At 38.6% G+C, this 23067-nt stretch overlaps 1 protein-coding gene across 1 annotated transcript in view; it reads left to right on the top strand.

Moving 5' to 3' along the window:
* The window catches only part of CCDC148 (coiled-coil domain containing 148), a 290895-nt gene that overhangs the window by 145970 nt on the left and 121858 nt on the right, over positions 1-23067 (top strand). Inside the window, exon 10 of the mRNA XM_027768454.1 lies at positions 802-1008. Within this exon, the coding sequence (XP_027624255.1) occupies positions 802-1008 (207 nt within the window). The remainder of the gene's footprint in view (positions 1-801; positions 1009-23067) is intronic.

Here is a 23067-nt window from a genome sequence, read left to right on the forward strand (position 1 = left end):
TGGGGAGTTGGGAGGGCTCAGAGTCATTGCTGTAATTACTTTAACTTCACTCATCCTAACATCTGAGCATTTCAGTAATTACGGGCAAAACTGAGTTTTCAGGATTATTGTAGCAATTTTTATGCTTATTAGCATGTTGTCTATCTGAAACACTTGATATCACTACTGGGCCCAGCCGTGGTGGTGCAGCTGGCAGCATACTGAAGTAAAGCACTGGAATCCACACGGCCAGCCTGAGGTTTGGACCCTCAGCCCGGTCCACCTGAAACACACTGGTTGTGTGCACACTTGCTCAAGCTCTAACACGCTGGAGAGCTGAGAAAAGGGGATCATGGCCTAACCTGACTCTACTGGTGGTGCCTCTCTATCTGTCTCGCTTGCATGTGTGTGCATGTACTCTCCGTCATGAGTAAACTAACAACAAAACCCGCAACTGATTTAAAGACAGAGTAATAAATAATATGAAGGGGAGATGAAGGGGAGATAATACTTTCTGCTCATAGAATTATTACCACTTAGAAGTGAAAGTTGTTTTAGAGGTCATCTGGTCTGACTTCTATAAGAGGAAGCTCAGAACTTATTAACATTAAATGACTGTCCTCAGTTACCAGTTAGCCACAGGTATAGAACTCTGGAGCTGGTATCTAGTTCCTGGTTGGTATATTTACTCTTAAGGTATTAGTCTCCAGTGTTTCAAAATCATTGGCTATAACCAATTTTATTTTATTTTATTTTTTAACAATGACATAAAATAAGTTCATTTTCAAAGTGATAAGTGTTTGTCATTTGTTATCTTTTCAGGTTGAACACGAGAAATATTGGGATCAATATCGCTTTGCTAGAGAGCAGCGAAGGGTCCTGATATCAAATTGGAATAAGAACAGGAGAGACTTTATACAGAAGGCTGTGCTGACCCTCACAGAGGCCTGCATAGCTCATGAAGCAGAGGGCACATTGGCTAGAGACAGAAGAAAGCAACAGGAGTTGTGTGCTGATTTGAAAGCCAAGGTGAGATGATTCACTGAAGGCATTTGAGTGTGTGCCTGGGTATTCATTTAAGAATCCACTTTACCCTTTTGTTCAAACCCAACTTAAGTTCAGATTCTCCAAAAGGCCTGTTTTGAATAAAACTGTTAGTTTGAATCATATGAAATTACAGTTCTTTTAGGACAATAATAGTCAACAATTTTATATGATTCAACCTAAAGTTACTATAATAGGATGTTAATATTGAAGTTTTGATTGAGGCATCCAAAATCAACCATGGATGTTGCATATCACAGTGAAGCATTGGACAAAAATGTAGGGTGTGCTTATTAAATAACCCTTCAGTGCTGATTCAAAGATGGTTGAACTTCCCGTTTTAAAAAAGAAAGGTCAAATGAAAAGGGGAGAGGACTTGTGCGGATATATATTAAGGCGAACTTGCTGGACTGTGTGTGAACTCTCAACAAAGTGATCGGGAGTGGTTGGAGTTTTCCTCCTTCTTAGACCCAGTAAATGGCCTTGTGGATGGCTTGGAGGACCTTGTAGGTAATCCCTGTAGTTGGAGAGATTGAGAGCTGATGTCTGATCTCACAGAGAAATTTACAAGAGCTGTTGCTGTGGCAGAATTGAACGTAAGAGGGTGTCCCAGACATGGGCGCATGAGTCCTGGAAGCCCTTATATGGGTGTGGCCTCCCAGTAGTGCTGGCAGGGGCCTTTAAGAGCAAACTTTGTTGAGGTACAGCATGCATACAGTAACATGCACAGATCTTTATCGATATATGATATAGTAGGAGAAGGACAATGCAACCAGAATTTTATCCACTTGATAGAAAAAAATAACCTGAGAGATGTTACACTATAGTAATTAATAGCATAAAATAAACATCTCTGTTTTAAAATATAGGGAGAAAAGTTGCCTGCTTCACTTTTTTTTTTGAAGGTATTTCTTTTGACATTGCATAAGCTTGGGACTACAAAGGAATAGAAGACACCAAGGCTGATCTATCATGGGCAGCACAGTTAATGCATGCTTCTCCATCTGCAACCTGACAAGAAACACAGGGGTCAAGGGCCATGATAAGTCTTTGTACTCCTACTTCTTTTATATTAATTTTGCACACACTAACATTAGTTCTGGAGTTATGCTGTAGTAATAGTTTTGTTGTGTTACATTACATTAAGGTAAACATAACATGCAGTAAAATGCACAGTACTTAAGTGTGCTGCTGCATGAAGTTTTAACCAGATAGGCCCACAAGTAAGCACAGTGAAGATCAATATTATAGAATGTTTCCTGCAGCTCAGAAGGTTCCCTCATGTTTGTTCTGAGTAAATGCTGTCCCTCCTGTAATCATTATTCTGATTTCATCACCATAAATGAATTTTCTCTATTCTTGAACTTCACATAAATCAAATCATATAATCTAGACTCCTTTTTACTTCTCACATCCATCATACCTGTTTTATCCCTGTTGCATGGTACAGTCATTTGCTCTTTAGTATTATATCGTATTTCATTGTATATATATACCACCATTTATTTGTGTTTTCCTTTTAATGGGAATTTGAATTGCTTCCAGGTTTTTCTGTTGTGATAATGGAGTTATAAACATTCTTGAACATGTCTTTTGAAGGACATATGCACTCCTTTCCATGGTATAGATACACAGGAGCAGAATTGCTGGATCATAAGGCTCAGGTGTGTTCGGCTCAAGTAAATACCACTAAATAATTTTTCAAAGTGGTTATACAAATCTACAGCCGTTTCAATTGCTTTGCATCTTCATTAACATTGGTATTGCCAATCTGTAATTTTAGTTAATCTGAATACTGAATAGTGGTATCTCATTATGGCTTTTATTTGCATTTAGAATAAAAATGTTGAGTATATTCTGATATCTTTTGTAAAATTTATACTCAAGTCTTTTGCCTACTTTTCTATTGGGTTGTTTGCTTTTTAATTATTGATCTGTATGTCTGTCACTTATTCCATATACATGGCCTATTTCTTTTAATTTTCTACCAGTCAGTGGCTTATCTCTTTACTCTCTTAATGGTATTTTTGGATGAAACAAATAGTTATTTTATGATGTACTGCTTTTTTAATTTTTAAATGTCTTTGAGAAGCAAAATATATACAATAAAATTACTCTGTTTAGTGTATAGTTCTATGATTTTTGACAAGTACATGGTATAACTACTGCCACAATCAAGATATAAAACAGTGTACCCATTCTGTAGATTGCCTCTTCTCTATTGACTGTTTTTGTTTGTTGTGGGTGTTTTACAGAACATCACATTTTACCACTGTACCACCAACCAGTCCCTGTCATTGGTAGTTTGGAAAGAATTGCATTGCATATGTAAATTAGTTTGGGTAGGAAGGATATTTTAACAATATTAGTTCTTCCAATCTATGAATACAGGATGGCTTCCTTCTCATTTACTTGTGTCCCCCTCAGTTCCTTTCATCAATGTTTTATAGGTTTCATTGTAGAGATCTTTTACCTCCTTGGTTAAATTTATTCCAAATAGAATCAACCCAAGAAGATCTTTTTCAAGACACATTATAGCCACACTGACCAAAACTACAGTCAAAGACAAGATACTAAGATTGGCAAGAGAGAAACGCCAAGTTACAAAGGATATCCCGTCAGACTAATAGCAGACCTCTCATCAGAAACAATGCGAGCAAGGAAAGAATGGGAAAATACATTCAAAGTGTTCAGGGAAAAGCAATTTCAACCAAGAATATTGTACCTGGCAAGATTATCCTTCATATGGGAAGAAAAGACAAGAACATTCTTAGATAAACAAAACCTGAAAGAATTTACCAACACCAGACCAGATCTCCAAGAAGTTCTCAATGGAGTGCTATGTCAGGAAAATTTAATGCAAACACACAGAAATAAGAGTTCAAAAACTAAGGAAATTGTCAACTTAATCATAGGAACAAGTCTGGAGTTGAATATTATATCGCAGAATTCAACAGGGAAGATCGAATCACGACAGAAGTTAGATTAAGTACATGAGACGGAACTGGTTAAATAGCATTCTGTGACTTTTTTCTTTTTTTGGAGAGATTTTTGCTTTAGGGTGCGTGCACTCGCCAGACAGACAGAGAGAGACAGAGAGATAGAAAGCGAGAAATCACCCCCCGGGGGGATGGCCACGCTGCAATCCCTTCTCCTCCATTCTCCTCTCGGGATCTTGGGCACACATGCACATGCGCCCGGCGTGAGTTTTAAGCCACCGGGTCCGGGACGTGAAGCACGGTCGACTACGTGGGAGTCCAGTGACATAGCCATTACGCTATCTGCTGGTCCCACATTCTGTGACTTTTGACTAAAATATTGCTGCTTTTCTTCTAGGCTTTGTTGTCTGGTTTTAAGTCTTTGTCCTGTCTTGAGCTGTCGATAGGTTCATGTACCTACTAGTTGAACCGAATACTAACCTATTTCCAGGCTTTAAGTTTTAAGCAAATTTCCTTACCAATTAAAAACTGCTTTTCTTGAAATTATCAGCTGAACTTGCTATTGAAAGTAGTTAGATTATTTAAGACATTGTGTTATCAATAAAATGTGGGAGGAGAAGGAATGGAAGACAACTGTAGACACCAGAGACAGTGTGAGAAGAGGGTAGGAAAGGGCAGAGGGTCAGACTTAGGGATAAATATATATTTATACAAATATAAAAAAAAACTACAAATGGAAAATTATTGATAACATGTATGATTAAGCCACTATGCAGTATATTCTGGATGGGAAACCACATTTTGTATGCTGTGACAATGCTTAGGTGATGAATGTAAATTAATTAAAAAAAGTTTCAAGAGGGGAAAAAAACCCATAAAAACTGTTTTTCTTAAAATTAAAAACAATGCTTATTTGATGACTGCAGTAAGCTATATAGCCCCAGCTTTATAGTACGCTCATTCTACTCACTGAGGTTTATGCCTAAAGTCAGACTTGTGTTCGTGGATATGTATATTGGAAATATTTAGATTAAGTTCATTAGCAAATCAATAAAATGGGGGTAAGGCATAGAAAGCATTCATGGATACTAGAGACAGTGTGGGAGGAGGGTGGGACACGGCAGAGGGTGAGAGATAGGGAATCAAGGATGGCAGAAAAAGCAAAATATACAGGAAACAAGAAATGGAAAATTATTTGTTGACGATAACACATCTGTTGATGTGCTCGATTGAGCCAATATACAGTGTATTCTGGATGGGAAATCTCATTTTGTATATTGTAATGATGTATAGTGAATGAATGTAAATAAATAAATTTAAATAAACAAACAGTAAAAAAAAGAAACTGTAAGTTAGTTTAGCTTTTATGGAGAACAGTATGGAGATTCCTCAAGAAAATAGAAATAGGACTATGGTATAATCTAGCAATTCTACTACTGGGTATACATCCAGAAGACATAATATCAATGTGTATTTGTGTGTGTGTATGTGTGTGTGTGTGTGTGTGTGTGTGTGTACACACATTTAGAATGATGCTGCAATAAACATGGTATGGTATATACATACACACACACATATATATATATATATATATAATGATAGTATATATACTATCATTCACAATAGTCAAGATATGTATGTATGAAAACATTAAACTGCACTTCATAAACATGTACAGTTATTATGTATCAATCAAAGAAACAACATAGAACAGTTCCACCATCTTCAGTAATCTTTCATACCCCATGTCCCTTTATAGTCAACTCTTCCTCCACCTCTAGCCTTTGGCAGCCACAGATCTGTTCTCTGTCCCTTTAGTTTTGCCTATTCTAGAATGTTGTATAAATGTAACCATATAGTATATAGTCTTTTTTTTTTTTTTGGAGAGGTTTTTGCTATAGGGCGCGTGCGCTCGCCAGACAGACAGAGAGAGACAGAGAGACAGAAAGTGAGAAATTACCCCCCAGGGGGGATGGCCACGCCGCAATTCCTTCTCCTCCGTTCTCCTCTCGGGATCTTGGGCACGCACGCACACGCGCCCAGCGTGAGTTCTCAGCCACTGGGTTTGGGATGCGAACCGCGGTTGACTACATGGGAGTCCAGCGACATAGCCATTACGCTAACTGCTGGTTCCCGTAGTATATAGTCTTTTAAGTATGGCTTTCTTTACTTAGCATAATGCATTTGAAAATCAAGCCACATTGTTGTTTTCATCAATAGTTTGTTCTTTTTTATTACTGAGTAGTGTTCCATGCTATGGATATATCACAGTTTATTCATTCACTAGTTGTTTCCAGGTTTGTCATTTAGTGTCACTTTGTTCATGGTGGGAGTAGACTCTAAGCTTCACAGTGAGCCTGTACCTCAGAGGGTCTCTGGTCAAACCCTTGTTCTTCTCTTGCACTAGATTATTACTGGATATTTGTTAGACTAAAAAAGTCATTCTATTTTTCTGCTTCAGTCTTTATCTCAGGCAGGGCCAATGTCCTTGGACCTTTGGACTAAGGCCTCCACAGTGATCCTGCTGTTTTCCAGGATCACAAAACAAACTCTGCCTCGTGTTTTGGTGGCGTCTCTTGGGAGGGAGAATTTCTTCTTCCCTAGGGGAAGAGAATTTCTTTGATCCCTTTCTTCGCACTGTAATGGTTCTATGGTCTGCTTTGGTGGTTTTACTGCTCTTCCCTCAGCACTTACAGTTCTGCAGGGCTTTTGCTCCTTTTTTGCAGAACTGCACTGCCAAAGAGGTCTTCCTTTGCCCTCTTACCCTGACCCCTGTGTTCCTGTGAGCCGTCTGTGAGATCTATGGAGAAAGGCCTATGAATGTACTCAGATTTGCCTTTTATCTGTCAAGCTTTTAGAGATTCTATACTCTCATGCTTTGTCAAATTACTAACATTTGTAAATCATTAAAATTTATTAATTCAGGGGACCAGCAGTTAGCATAATGGCTATGTCACTGGACTCCCATGTTGTCAACCACGGTTCACGTCCTGAACCTGGTAGTTTAAAACTCACGCCGGGCGCATGTGCGTGCGTGCCCAAGACCCCGGGAGGAGAATGGAGGAGAAGGAATTGCGATGTGGCCATCCCCCCTGGGGGGCGATTTCTCACTTTCTGTCTCTGTGTCTCTCTCTGTCTGTCTGGTGAGTGCACACGCCCTATAGCAAATAATAATAATAATAATGAAACAAAACAAAACAAAACAACTCTCAAAAAAAAAAAAAGTAAAAAAAGGAGAAGAGAAAATTGATTATTTCAGGGCCAGCAGGTGGCATAGTGGTTGAGGTGGCTGGATCCCACATGGCACATGCTGACTGTGGTTTGAATCCTGGACCCGGCAGCTTAGAAAACATGCTAGGCTCATCTGCGTGCATGCCCAAAATCTTGAGCAGGAAATGGAGACAGGATTGCAACTTGGCCATCCCCTCAGGGGTGACCTTTCACTTTCCCTCTCTTTCTAGCTCTGTTGAGTGCACACAACGTATAGCAAAAATATAAAAGCAAACAAATGAAAACTATTAATTTATTACCAAGTTTTAACTACACCTTCTGACCCACTTACAGGGGAACTTTTGTCCCCCAGGTGCTATGGTGCAAAGTAAGCCAATTCTCACATTCCATTTCTCTTAGGAGATATATGTCTTCCCTGAAAATTTAGACTAATTTATTGTGCCATGACCTCTGCTCTCTGATGGACTTGAGAAAAGTTCTGATGTAGGTGACTCAGCTTTTTCTTGTGGTTAAAGTGGGAGTAATTTTTTTTCAACTTTCTGTACATAAATGGAAACTGGAAAATCCTAAGAAAATAGTAATCATTAATCTTTTGTAGGTCCTATTTTAGAAATCATTGGCTAGTGGCAAGGGGTCATTGTCAACGGCAATCTGACCAAAATTTTTCTACTCAGCAACATTCCCGACAGATGTGAGGGGCCATTAAAACAGTGGGGTGGAACAACAATAAGTAGGAAGCAGCAGGTGGAAGAGAACCTGACTAGCCAAAGGAAAATGTGTATGACCTGTCTCCAGGAACAGACCAGCTAGCAAGCAAGGTGACAAAACTGTTCAGAGGGCAAAGTCAATGTTAGCCATCTGTCAGGATTGCTTGGTGGCGTGTCAGTCAACAGTCAGATGCAAATTCTGCTATCCTCTCTTTTTCCCTCTCCCAGCTGTGGGTCCTAGTGGCCTAAGCATTTATGCAATGAAAATAGAAGTCTTCTGTATAAAGAAGAAAGAGTTGTTGAATCTATTGGGCCTAGAGACTTTGATTTTGAATCAAGACTGTGTTTTGTGACTTAAAGGTATTGTAAGACCCTCTGTAACCCAAGAGTAAGCTTTGCATTCAGCTGAGGTTTCATCAGGTGACAGGAGAAACATCTGAATGGAGGACATAAAGTCCTGTTTTGATTATTCCCCACGTGTTGTGCTGTCCAGTATATGAAGCACACAATGTGGAGTGCCCCTATGTATCAGGCATTCTAATAGACACTTTATTTGTATTATTATTTTTCTAGAGAGATTTTTGCTATAGAGCATGTGTGCTTGACAGAGAGACAGAAAGCAAGAAATCACTGCCCCCCACCACCACCAGGGTATGGCCATGCTGCAATCCCTTCCCCTCCACTCTCCTCTCTGGATTTTGGGCACACACGTACATGTGTCTGGCATGAGTTTCAAGCCGCTGAGTCCAGGACTCAATCTGCAGTCGGCCATGTGGGAGCCAAGCGACATAACCATTACACCATCTGCTGGTCCCTTTATATGTGTTTTCTGATATCCTCAATCTTAAATCTATTTCGAGATGTGCCCAGGTTGCTGCAGAGTCTCTCACTGCAGAAATCAGGGGTGTGGCTCCAGGATACAACATAAGTGGAGTCTTCTTGGGGAGGTAAGATCACAGGAGGGTAAGTTGTTATTTCTGAACTTCCTGGGATGAAATTTTCAAACAGTAAATGTGGGTAGAAAGTGGGAAAATTGGAGTATAAAGTAAATTGTGGTAAAATAGATGCTATTTCCTATTGAAATGGCATTAATACTGGAATTTGTGTTCCCAGTGAGGGACTATGGCTCAATAAATTTTTGCTGGGACCAAAAATATAAAGAGAAAGGGGCACATGTATAAATTTTACAGTAATTTAAAAGATTGAATTATACTTTCAATGTTTTTAACCTAGAAGGAGACTTGGAGATTATCCCCACCCTTCATTCCACAAGTCTGAAGGCTGAATCCTGAAAGATAAAGTGAGTTGCCTAAGATTTATGCCAGCTCATTCAACTTGAAATTCTATATTGGCCCCACACGGGCTTCATATACAGGAATCCTACAAAATAATAGAAGATATTTATTATGCTGTAGGCCTCAGTATGCTATAAAGTAGAACTATAGAATGTGAAAAATATTACTTCATTGTATCATAAATTTGACCTTTCTAAAACTAATCTGCTGGCTATAATAAACATTAATTAAACATTTAACCATAATTTTGTTCTCAGCCTTGGAATTTAGAAATCTTTTGGAAAGTAATTTAGATGATTTGTGTCTTGAAAGAAAAACGTTAAAGGAATTTTGAATTGTGTGTTCTCTCTCTTTCATTTATCTTATTTTTTTTCTGTCAGCAACGGTTGCTGTATAAGCAGAGGTATTTAGGCCTCTTACCAGAGGGATGAGAGGAAAGGGGAAAAGAGGAGAATGCGTTCTCTTACTTCTAAAGAACCTCTCCTTTAATGTCCTAAGTTTTTCCAGACTGTGCGGTTTCCATGGTGCCCAGGCCAAACCACTCAGTTAGCTCTGTACTTGATCTTTGCAGTCTTGTCCTTCTTTCATTCTTTTCGAGAGGTTTTTATTTTTTTTTTTGCCTTAGGGCATGCACACATACCGTAGAGAAAGAGAGACAGAGACAGTGAGAGGGAATATGAGAAATCTGCCCCTTTCCCACCCCACCCGGCGATGGCCACGCTGCAATCCTTTCTCCTCCGTTCTCCTCCTAGGATCTTTGGTATGCACACTCATGTGTCTGGTGTGTTTTTCAAGCCACAGGGTCCAGGACTTGAACCACAGTCAGCTGTATGGGAGTCCAGCACCATAGCCACTACACTGTCTGATGGCCCCGGCAATCTTGTCTTTCTACAGCATGGCAGGAAATCTTATCCCAGAGCTGTGTCACAACTGACTACTTTACTTCCATACTGGGCTGAGTGCTGTTGAGGAAAATAATTAACATCTGGATTCTCAATACTACACAAGAGACCTTAGTTCTATCCAAAGTTTGCCCATTCTCCCTAGTCCTTGTTTTTGACTGTTCTAAATAGACACCATTTCTCCCTACTCTTACCCAACACCATCCACCCTTGTCCCCTGACTCCCAAGAGACAATGTGTCACCTACTTTACCAAAAAACTAAGTCACTGAGAAGTGAAAAACATCCTTAATCCCTTCCTTGCTTTATGTCTTGCTGTCTCTTGAAAGTCCCCAGTTTTCCATTAGACTCAGGATGCAATCCTCCCCCCAAATGCTCAAGTTAGAATCTCCTTAATGAGCTCTGGCTCGTCTAACTACTCTAAAAACTTGATTCTACTGATTGTCTCCTCTCCTTATTGTGTCTCTCTTCCTCTTTATAGTGTTTCCCTCAGCCTATAAACATGGATAAATCTTTCCTAATGAAATAAACCTTTTGTTGACTTTAAGTCACTCTGGGAAGTCCTTACATTTACCCTTTTACTTGATATTAATCTTTTTTTTGGAGAGGTTTTTCACTATAGGGCACGTGCACTCACCAGACAGAGAGAGACAGAGAGACAGAAAGTGAGAAATCACCCCCCAGAGGGGATGGTCATGCCGAAATCCCTTCTCCTCCATTCTCCTCTCGGGAACTGGGCACACACGCACACAAGCCCGGGGTGAGTTTTAAGCCACCCGGTCTGGGACGTGAACTGTGGTCAACTACGTGGGAGTCCAGCGACATAGCTATTAGGCTAACTGCTGGTTCCCCTTGATATTAATCTTTTGAAAAAAACTATATTATTATCTTCAGGACTTCTGACCTTTTCAGTCCACTAAAATCCCTTCACGGTCACCAGTAACTTCATATGACCTTATCTAGTCAATGTCTTCCATCCTGATCCTACTGGACCTCTCTACTTCATTTCTCTGTTGACCAATCACTCTGGAATTCTTTCCTCCCTCAGATTCCTCTTCTTTTTTTAATGCAACATACATTATTTAACAAAAGTATCAGGTAAAGTCAAATAGGCACATATATTAAGAGAAAAGCTGCCCAGAAGAATTTTATGTGGTATTTCTTACAGTAAACTACTTGCAGTTGCATTTAAATGACCTCTGTTGCTATAAAGAATACAGCTTGTGCATAGGTATGGAAGACCAAGTTGTGTATTTTTCATGTAGTCACTAAATACTATGTTATATACATATATACATTAAGTTTTAAAAAGTTCTGATACTTCATTTTTGTTGATCTTTGGAAAGAGATCATCTAAAGAGAAGAATGCAGTTCTGGCTCAAGAACCGTGTAATGAACCAAGCCCATACTCCGTTGGACACCAAGTTTCCTTCTCTTGAGACATCAAATGGGTTTTGGGCACTTGTTTGGCAAGTTCTCTGGGTAACATGACATAACAGTAATCAAAGTGCCATTGAAGTGCTTATCCTAGTGGTAGATATGCTTATGAACTGTCCTGCAGCAGAGAAAAGAGGGGTGTCAGGAGCACAGAGAGCAGGTGAGGCAGGCCACTTGTCTACATCCAACCAAGGCAATGGCTTGATTGAGCCCAAGCTATTCCCTCGGATTCTATGAAATTATTCACATGTGTCATACATTTGCCTTATATTCTTGCTCTATCTGTATATTTTTCATTATCTACCACTTCCTTTTTCTTTTTTTTTAAAAATTTGCTAGGGGTTGCATGTGCTCATGAGAGAGAGAGAGAGAGAGAGAGAGAGAGAGAGAGACTCTCCCATGGGGGGTGGTCATTCCACAATCACTTCTCCTCCATTGCTCCTTTAGGGATTTTGGGCATGCACACACATGCACCCAATTTATTTCTCAAGTTGCCAGGTCTAGGCTCAAAATGCCCAATGGCTATGTGTGATCCAGCCACCTTACCCTCCCCCTTTAGGCCTCTTACCAGAGGGATGAGAGGAAAGGGGAAAAGAGGAGAATGCGTTCTCTTACTTCTAAAGAACCTCTCCTTTAATGTCCTAAGTTTTTCCAGACTGTGCGGTTTCCATGGTGCCCAGGCCAAACCACTCAGTTAGCTCTGTACTTGATCTTTGCAGTCTTGTCCTTCTTTCATTCTTTTCGAGAGGTTTTTATTTTTTTTTTTTGCCTTAGGGCATGCACACATACCGTAGAGAAAGAGAGACAGAGACAGTGAGAGGGAATATGAGAAATCTGCCCCTTTCCCACCCCACCCGGCGATGGCCACGCTGCAATCCTTTCTCCTCCGTTCTCCTCCTAGGATCTTTGGTATGCACACTCATGTGTCTGGTGTGTTTTTCAAGCCACAGGGTCCAGGACTTGAACCACAGTCAGCTGTATGGGAGTCCAGCACCATAGCCACTACACTGTCTGATGGCCCCGGCAATCTTGTCTTTCTACAGCATGGCAGGAAATCTTATCCCAGAGCTGTGTCACAACTGACTACTTTACTTCCATACTGGGCTGAGTGCTGTTGAGGAAAATAATTAACATCTGGATTCTCAATACTACACAAGAGACCTTAGTTCTATCCAAAGTTTGCCCATTCTCCCTAGTCCTTGTTTTTGACTGTTCTAAATAGACACCATTTCTCCCTACTCTTACCCAACACCATCCACCCTTGTCCCCTGACTCCCAAGAGACAATGTGTCACCTACTTTACCAAAAAACTAAGTCACTGAGAAGTGAAAAACATCCTTAATCCCTTCCTTGCTTTATGTCTTGCTGTCTCTTGAAAGTCCCCAGTTTTCCATTAGACTCAGGATGCAATCCTCCCCCCAAATGCTCAAGTTAGAATCTCCTTAATGAGCTCTGGCTCGTCTAACTACTCTAAAAACTTGATTCTACTGATTGTCTCCTCTCCTTATTGTGTCTCTCTTCCTCTTTATAGTGTTTCCCTCAGCCTATAAACATGGATAAATCTTTCCTAATGAAATAAACCTTTTGTTGACTTTAAGTCACTCTGGGAAGTCCTTACATTTACCCTTTTACTTGATATTAATCTTTTTTTTGGAGAGGTTTTTCACTATAGGGCACGTGCACTCACCAGACAGAGAGAGACAGAGAGACAGAAAGTGAGAAATCACCCCCCAGAGGGGATGGTCATGCCGAAATCCCTTCTCCTCCATTCTCCTCTCGGGAACTGGGCACACACGCACACAAGCCCGGGGTGAGTTTTAAGCCACCCGGTCTGGGACGTGAACTGTGGTCAACTACGTGGGAGTCCAGCGACATAGCTATTAGGCTAACTGCTGGTTCCCCTTGATATTAATCTTTTGAAAAAAACTATATTATTATCTTCAGGACTTCTGACCTTTTCAGTCCACTAAAATCCCTTCAAGGTCACCAGTAACTTCATATGACCTTATCTAGTCAATGTCTTCCATCCTGATCCTACTGGACCTCTCTACTTCATTTCTCTGTTGACCAATCACTCTTGAATTCTTTCCTCCCTCAGATTCCTCTTCTTTTTTTAATGCAACATACATTATTTAACAAAAGTATCAGGTAAAGTCAAATAGGCACATATATTAAGAGAAAAGCTGCCCAGAAGAATTTTATGTGGTATTTCTTACAGTAAACTACTTGCAGTTGCATTTAAATGACCTCTGTTGCTATAAAGAATACAGCTTGTGCATAGGTATGGAAGACCAAGTTGTGTATTTTTCATGTAGTCACTAAATACTATGTTATATACATATATACATTAAGTTTTAAAAAGTTCTGATACTTCATTTTTGTTGATCTTTGGAAAGAGATCATCTAAAGAGAAGAATGCAGTTCTGGCTCAAGAACCGTGTAATGAACCAAGCCCATACTCCGTTGGACACCAAGTTTCCTTCTCTTGAGACATCAAATGGGTTTTGGGCACTTGTTTGGCAAGTTCTCTGGGTAACATGACATAACAGTAATCAAAGTGCCATTGAAGTGCTTATCCTAGTGGTAGATATGCTTATGAACTGTCCTGCAGCAGAGAAAAGAGGGGTGTCAGGAGCACAGAGAGCAGGTGAGGCAGGCCACTTGTCTACATCCAACCAAGGCAATGGCTTGATTGAGCCCAAGCTATTCCCTCGGATTCTATGAAATTATTCACATGTGTCATACATTTGCCTTATATTCTTGCTCTATCTGTATATTTTTCATTATCTACCACTTCCTTTTTCTTTTTTTTTAAAAATTTGCTAGGGGTTGCATGTGCTCATGAGAGAGAGAGAGAGAGAGAGAGAGAGAGAGAGAGACTCTCCCATGGGGGGTGGTCATTCCACAATCACTTCTCCTCCATTGCTCCTTTAGGGATTTTGGGCATGCACACACATGCACCCAATTTATTTCTCAAGTTGCCAGGTCTAGGCTCAAAATGCCCAATGGCTATGTGTGATCCAGCCACCTTACCCTCCCCCACACACACACACACTATGAGTGGGTTTGTCTGCCTCCTTCTAAAACCTTCTAACCTTGTACCTTCTAGGTCTCTGTCTTTGTGTTGTGCTCTATTTTGTAGTTACCTATCGTTATATGAGAGTTATTCTCATATATATATTTTTTTCATCCCTGAACAACTCTCTCTTGAATCTCATATGCCTAGTTACATGTTGTTTTATCAATTAGAAGTTTATGGATGCCTCAAACTCAGCATTCAAAATGGAAATCATTTTCCTGTGGTAAATTTGCACTTCTTGAAACTTAGCTTCCTTTTCTCTCTTACCCTCATAACCATTTACCAACTTTGGAAAATTTTATCTTCACTTATCACTGAGTTCTGGTCATTGCTCTTAAATTGTACCAGCTCTCTCCTGGATTTGCTTCATGTCCCATCGTTATGAAAACTTTCCCCTAAAATAAAGGCAGAATTTTCTATCTAAAATGCAATTCAAGTTATGACATCCCCTAATAATAACTGCTAGTGGCACCCAAATATTTCCAATAATGACCAAACTTCCTGGCATGGCCTTTCATGCCCTGAATAACTTGGACCTTGCTCCCCTTCCAATATCCTTTCTTGACACATTCATTCCACACTTTAGAATTTACTTGGAATCTCTTCCCTCTCTACTTTGGCCACTGATCTATACAACATACTGTTTCCGGCCTTTGTTGCCTTTGCTCCTGATATTTTTGGCTTTGCTTAGAATGCCTCTCCTACTTTCCTTTATTTGGCTAAATCTCACTCATCTTCAAGATTCAGTGCAAATGTCTGCCATAGGAAGACTTCCTTGAGTCCATGAGTAGATTTGACACAATCTATGTTGTCTCTAACCCCTCATACAGAACTCTGGCTTGCTAGTAACTGTGATTATACCACACTGAAAATTCTATGTCTTCAACACAACTGTAAAGAGGAACTCCAATTTATTCAACTTGGTATAAATCTCTCTCCTGGCTTGCAATAGACTTTGCAGTGGTTTAAACACAACAGCTCAGTGAATTTTGTTGAGTGATATGTACGAGGACAATTCAAAACATTCATGGAAAAATGGAATTAAAAAATAAAATTATTATTTCTTAACATAAGCTCCATCAAGTTCAAGATACTTTCTTAGGTTATGATACCAACCATTTAGTCTATCTCAAGAACTGAGGGTCCTGGGAATTTAACCATGTCAGTGCAGCCCTTTCTACATTATTAGCTGAAGAAAAATTGGTGCTCTCTAAAGATTTTTAAAAAGAATTATTTATTATTATTTCTTTTTTAAAATTGCTGTAGGACATGTGCACTAACCAGAGTGAGATGATCTAGAGAGAGAGAGGAGGGGGAGAAAGTGGGAAAGCAAGTCGCATGTTACAGGACTTGAACAGTAGTCAGCCATGCGGGAGTACACTCTCTTAACCTCTACACCACCTACTGGCCCTCCTTTAAAGATTATTTTATGATTAGGGAAACTAAAAGAAGTAAAAAATATCCAAATCAGTACTGTCTAGTGATTTCCCATCAAAACTCTCAAAATTGCCCTTGTTTGATGAGAAAAATGAACATTATTACGATACAGGTGGACTCTCCAGTGAAGCTTTCTTGGGTGTTTTTCTGCTAAGGCTAGAGCTACCTTTCTCAAAACAGTCTTATAAAAAGCAGATATTATTATCTGGCCATTCCGAAAGTCAACAAGTAAAATGCCTTAAGCATTCCAAAAGACTGTTGTGATGACCTTTGCTCTATCCAATCTGCTTTTACTTTGACCAGACCACTTCCACTCTTAGGAGCCATTCCTTTATGTTTTGTCTTCAGGATCATACTTCTAAAGCCATGTGTCATCTCCTGTTAAAATTCTTCAAAGAAATGCTTCAGGATCTTGATACCATTTGTTTAAAAATTTCCATCGAAAGCTTGGCTCTTATCTGAAGCAGATCTGGGTGCAATAGTTTTGGTTCCTGTTGAGCAGAAAATTTGCTCAGCTTTAACTTTTCAGTCAGAAGAGTTGATGCTGAACAAACTGAGATGTCTATATATTGGCTATTATTTCTGCTGTTAATCATTGGTCCTCTTCAGTTAGGGCATAAACCGGATTAATATTTTCCCTCATAAATTGATGCAGGTTGTATGCCACATGTCCTTAAAATATGTTATTCATTTGTAAACTGCTGGTTTTAGGGAGCATTGTCCCCATAAATTTTTCATAAAGTTTCCATTTCACCATTCTTCTACCCAAGCTTTACCATCAATTTTATGTTTATTCTGGCTTCAATTTGAGCAGAATTCATGTTGCTCTGAAAGGAGGTCTTTCCAAACCGATGTCTAATTCTTCTTAGTACCTCAGGGTACATCCTGTTCAGTCATGTCATGATAAATTAGTACAAATTTATTTTGGTGCAAAAAAATTTTGAAATCCATGCATAGTTTTTGTTTCACAATACCCATTTTCCCATGAACTTGTTGAAGTCTCTTCAGATAAGCCTCAGACATTTTCCCCCTTCTTATCAATACCTCTTGATATAGTGCTATTAATGTTTTCCCCACCTCTTTTCTACATTATTTATGAGGGAGTATGTAATATGTAAAGTAATTAATTGTCAACATCGAATATGCTGACATGTCAAATGTAGTTTAAAAAATAAAACCCACCTACCTATAAAACCGAGGTATATTTCCTACATGAGCAAAACCATTAGGCACTTAGTTTGCTTCTCTACTTCATTTTCCTCTTGTGCTCTTGGCCTCACCTATAGCTGATAGTATGACTTGGTCCAAAAGCCATAGAAGTTAAGGAAATCAGATAATGTGAGGTAGAAGATAATTTTTAATAGATATTATTTGAATTCCCCCTTTGCATTTTGAAGTTTATTTTATATTCAATCACTGTTTATCATTACAACATACCAAATGAATTTCCCCATACACAATACACTTAATGTTGGCCCAATCAAAGATATTACCATACCTATTATCTGCAATGGATAGTTTTCCATTTTGTGTTTGTTTTAGTGCTTTCTTTTTTCCCCCTTGATTCCCTCCCTCTCACCCTCTGACATTTCCACCCTCCTGCCACACTGTCTCTGGTGTCCACAGTTGCTCTCCATGCCTTCCTATTGCCCAGTGCTTCAGTTTTTGCCATAGAGTAAAGAATACAGTATATATTGTGTGGGGACATACAATGCCTCTCTTTCATTTTCAGGCTCACTTCACTTAGCAGCAAATCTTCTACATTTGTCCATTTTCTATTATTTGATAGTTCCACAGCACATTAATTCCTTTCATCATCTCAGTTTTTCACAGATTCCAGTCTCCTTTTTATTCAGATAACAGACATTGACTTAGGTTCCACGAATCAGTCATGAGTGGTACTTTAATTCCTGTAGAGAGTTTTCTGATTTCTAATACCAGAGATGATGAATAGCTGTTATCATTCACACAGTAAACAACTATGAAAATTGAACAAAATGTTTTCAGGTATTGGACTACCAATGCATATATAAGATCCTTGAAATAAGAAATGGCTTGAAAGTGAGCCTCATGTTCACTATGAGGACATTTAAAAATATGAAGTGGAGAAAAATATAATCTAAACAGAAAATGTTAGCCTTGATAGGTAAAAGAAGCAAATAATGGAATTTAGCTTGTAAAAGTATATGCTATTTGAGGGATAGGGTACTGGAGATCAAAGAGTAGCAAATAAAGAACCTCCTAAATAAATATAAAAATACCTTTGGGTTCTTTCTCAGCTTTTAAACTATGTGCAGAGTGAGATACCAGAGGACTAACAGAGAACAGCTACTAGAAGATGGAGACCTGAGTAAGATTTCAGATGTCATAGAACACAGTTCTGCAGAAAATTGTAGCCCAACCAAAGTGGAGAAATCTTGGTAAACATTCTAGATATTCTGTTGAGACTCCAGAAGACCAGGCCTTTGGAGTAAGGGCTATAATCTTATGCACAAAAGTGAATAGTACTACCCTAAAAACAATTGCTCAGCTTTAACTTTTCAGTCAGAAGAGTTGATGCTGAACAAACTGAGATGTCTATATATTGGCTATTATTTCTGCTGTTAATCATTGGTCCTCTTCAGTTAGGGCATAAACCGGATTAATATTTTCCCTCATAAATTGATGCAGGTTGTATGCCACATGTCCTTAAAATATGTTATTCATTTGTAAACTGCTGGTTTTAGGGAGCATTGTCCCCATAAATTTTTCATAAAGTTTCCATTTCACCATTCTTCTACCCAAGCTTTACCATCAATTTTATGTTTATTCTGGCTTCAATTTGAGCAGAATTCATGTTGCTCTGAAAGGAGGTCTTTCCAAACCGATGTCTAATTCTTCTTAGTACCTCAGGGTACATCCTGTTCAGTCATGTCATGATAAATTAGTACAAATTTATTTTGGTGCAAAAAAATTTTGAAATCCATGCATAGTTTTTGTTTCACAATACCCATTTTCCCATGAACTTGTTGAAGTCTCTTCAGATAAGCCTCAGACATTTTCCCCCTTCTTATCAATACCTCTTGATATAGTGCTATTAATGTTTTCCCCACCTCTTTTCTACATTATTTATGAGGGAGTATGTAATATGTAAAGTAATTAATTGTCAACATCGAATATGCTGACATGTCAAATGTAGTTTAAAAAATAAAACCCACCTACCTATAAAACCGAGGTATATTTCCTACATGAGCAAAACCATTAGGCACTTAGTTTGCTTCTCTACTTCATTTTCCTCTTGTGCTCTTGGCCTCACCTATAGCTGATAGTATGACTTGGTCCAAAAGCCATAGAAGTTAAGGAAATCAGATAATGTGAGGTAGAAGATAATTTTTAATAGATATTATTTGAATTCCCCCTTTGCATTTTGAAGTTTATTTTATATTCAATCATTGTTTATCATTACAAAATACCAAATGAATTTCCCCATACACAATACACTTAATGTTGGCCCAATCAAAGATATTACCATACCTATTATCTGCAATGGATAGTTTTCCATTTTGTGTTTGTTTTAGTGCTTTCTTTTTTCCCCCTTGATTCCCTCCCTCTCACCCTCTGACATTTCCACCCTCCTGCCACACTGTCTCTGGTGTCCACAGTTGCTCTCCATGCCTTCCTATTGCCCAGTGCTTCAGTTTTTGCCATAGAGTAAAGAATACAGTATATATTGTGTGGGGACATACAATGCCTCTCTTTCATTTTCAGGCTCACTTCACTTAGCAGCAAATCTTCTACATTTGTCCATTTTCTATTATTTGATAGTTCCACAGCACATTAATTCCTTTCATCATCTCAGTTTTTCACAGATTCCAGTCTCCTTTTTATTCAGATAACAGACATTGACTTAGGTTCCACGAATCAGTCATGAGTGGTACTTTAATTCCTGTAGAGAGTTTTCTGATTTCTAATACCAGAGATGATGAATAGCTGTTATCATTCACACAGTAAACAACTATGAAAATTGAACAAAATGTTTTCAGGTATTGGACTACCAATGCATATATAAGATCCTTGAAATAAGAAATGGCTTGAAAGTGAGCCTCATGTTCACTATGAGGACATTTAAAAATATGAAGTGGAGAAAAATATAATCTAAACAGAAAATGTTAGCCTTGATAGGTAAAAGAAGCAAATAATGGAATTTAGCTTGTAAAAGTATATGCTATTTGAGGGATAGGGTACTGGAGATCAAAGAGTAGCAAATAAAGAACCTCCTAAATAAATATAAAAATACCTTTGGGTTCTTTCTCAGCTTTTAAACTATGTGCAGAGTGAGATACCAGAGGACTAACAGAGAACAGCTACTAGAAGATGGAGACCTGAGTAAGATTTCAGATGTCATAGAACACAGTTCTGCAGAAAATTGTAGCCCAACCAAAGTGGAGAAATCTTGGTAAACATTCTAGATATTCTGTTGAGACTCCAGAAGACCAGGCCTTTGGAGTAAGGGCTATAATCTTATGCACAAAAGTGAATAGTACTACCCTAAAAACAAAACAAAACAAAGTATTGACAAGATTCAAGAACTTTCCTGGCATTTGGCTGTCTTACAAATATTCAACATTGTTCAGAGAAAAACAGCATAATCCAGAACCTCTATGCTATATAAATTACAATGTTCAGTATTCAATAAAAGTGACTAAACATTCAAAGAACAGGAAAAGTGACTGATAGACAATTAAGAAATAAAATAGTCTCAAAAGTGATCTAGATATGATTGTTGAAAGATGAAGTTTTCAAGATAATTATGATTAATATTTTAAAGAAAATAGAAGAAAAGATGGACAAGAGGAATGAAAATATGCAATAATTCAGTAGATAATTAGGATACATAAAAAATAGTCAAATGGAAATTCTAGAAATGTAAAATGTAATACCTTAAATTCAGAATTCCTTGGGTAGGCTATGAGAGCAGACTGGACACAGCAAAAGGTGAGACTGCTGATTTCAATGACAGGGTACTAGAAAGTATTCAAACTGAAGCACATTAAGGGAAAATAAAGTGGAAAGTAGAATAGAGCAGAGACCATAAGAGAGATGTGAAACATGTCCCCCCCAAAAAAGTTTCTTATATGTGTAATTTAAGTTTCAGAAATAGGAAAGAGAGAGAGAGAGAATGAAAGGGAGTCAACATAAAATAATATCTAAGAATTTACCAAATCTGATAAAAGATATCTACCATGTACCCCAAAAGCTCAATAAACAGAAGATAGATACACAAAATCACACTAAGGCACTTGATGGCAAAACTACTGAAAACAAAAGGTAAAGAGGAAGAGAGGTACTGTGAAGAGACAGAAACTGAGACTGTGGAAGGAATTTGTTGGTGTGGCCACAAGTAAAGAGCATGTTTTGGGATCTGCAGTGATGGCAGTAACTTACAACTGTGTCAAAGACAGTGTGGCCTTTACCAGAGCCACACTGTGGTGTGTGGTTCTGGATGTCATTTCTAGAACTTAGTCCAGAGCTTGCTTCTCTGTCCTTTGCAAAAATTTTGTGAGCTATATAAAAATTTTTTAATGAACACTTTCCGCTTAAACTTACTAGGGTGAATTCTGCTATGTGCAAATAAGCCCTCTGACACAAATGATGTCTGGGCCCTGTGCTGCTAGTCTAACTAACTGCTTGCTGATTACAGGTTAAAGATGAGCAGAAATCAGAACCAATAATGACTTATCACTCTCCCTGTCCAAGTTGGAATTGATCCTGCAGGCACACAGAGAGTGAATCAGATCACACGTGAAACAGAGGTGACCACAAAAGCTTATCTATCAGTCTCATGGCCTAAGTGACTAGATGCAGGGAAAGGAATGCTTTTACCACATCATAACAACCTATCATAAATGTCATTCACTTTCATTTATTTTTCTGGCATCCTCTCAGATGTTTCCTTGATAATATGAGATGTTGCCGGTTGCTTCTTGGCATTATTGATCTCCACAAAATATACACTTCCTTGATCAGAGAACATAATTGGAGAAACTTGAATGTCCAGTTTACTACAGGAACTGGTGAGGATTCAGTAGTTTCTGCCAACTTAAGACATTTATTCATGAGTGTCTTAGTGTGTCAAACATGCCATGCACCATCAGCATAATCAGTGCTAGTGATGAATCCCTTGCATTAAGGGCTTCCCTATAGTCTCAGCAGTTGGGGGCATTCACAGAGAAGTTCCCTGTGGTTAACCATGGATGTAATATCAGCAGAAGCAAGAGAACTCTGAGGAACCGTAGGCACCAGTGCCAAAGTGATTTTGGTCACAGCAGCAGATGGTGTTTTCTCTATACAGCTACACTGTGCTATCTGTGGCTCTTGGCAGGTAGCTAATTGAAATTCCACAGGGCATGGAGACTTAATGAATCTCTATATTACTTCCAAGTAAAATATTCCAAGACCTACTCTTGGAATGTCTTGGTTTTTAAAGCATATTTATCTGCCCTGGGGTCTATTCTATAAAGTTTACAAAGAGGCTGTACTTTTTAATGTTCTTTATAATGAGCGCCTTACATTGCAGTGGCAAGCCATAACAACATCTCATATGAGCTTTTGCAAATGAAGACACTTGGTCTGGAATATAGATGTTTGTGTTTTACAGTGACTTTGTGCAATAAAACTTTAGGCAATCATAATCTCAAGTACTGGATAATTTAAGAAGGAAGGCACAACTTCGGGTTGGGAAGCCAATATTTTTTAAGTACTTGTTAAAAATAAATACATGACTATTAAGACATTTAAAAATGTGTCTAGTAGAACAGAATTAAGAACCCAGAAATAGACCTACATATATACAGTCAGTTGACTTTGAATGAAAATAAGAAAGTAATTCAATGAAAAAAGGGTAGTTTTATGAAAATTATGTGAATCATTGAAGGCACAGGTGAAAAAATAAATGAATCTCAATACATACCTGTGTCCTATACAGAAATTAAATCAAAATAGGTCAGAAACCTATGTGTAAAACTGAACATTATAAAAC

Source organism: Tupaia chinensis, unplaced genomic scaffold, assembly GCF_000334495.1.
Source record: "Tupaia chinensis unplaced genomic scaffold, TupChi_1.0 Scaffold146346_2, whole genome shotgun sequence".
Classification (NCBI taxonomy): domain Eukaryota; kingdom Metazoa; phylum Chordata; class Mammalia; order Scandentia; family Tupaiidae; genus Tupaia; species Tupaia belangeri.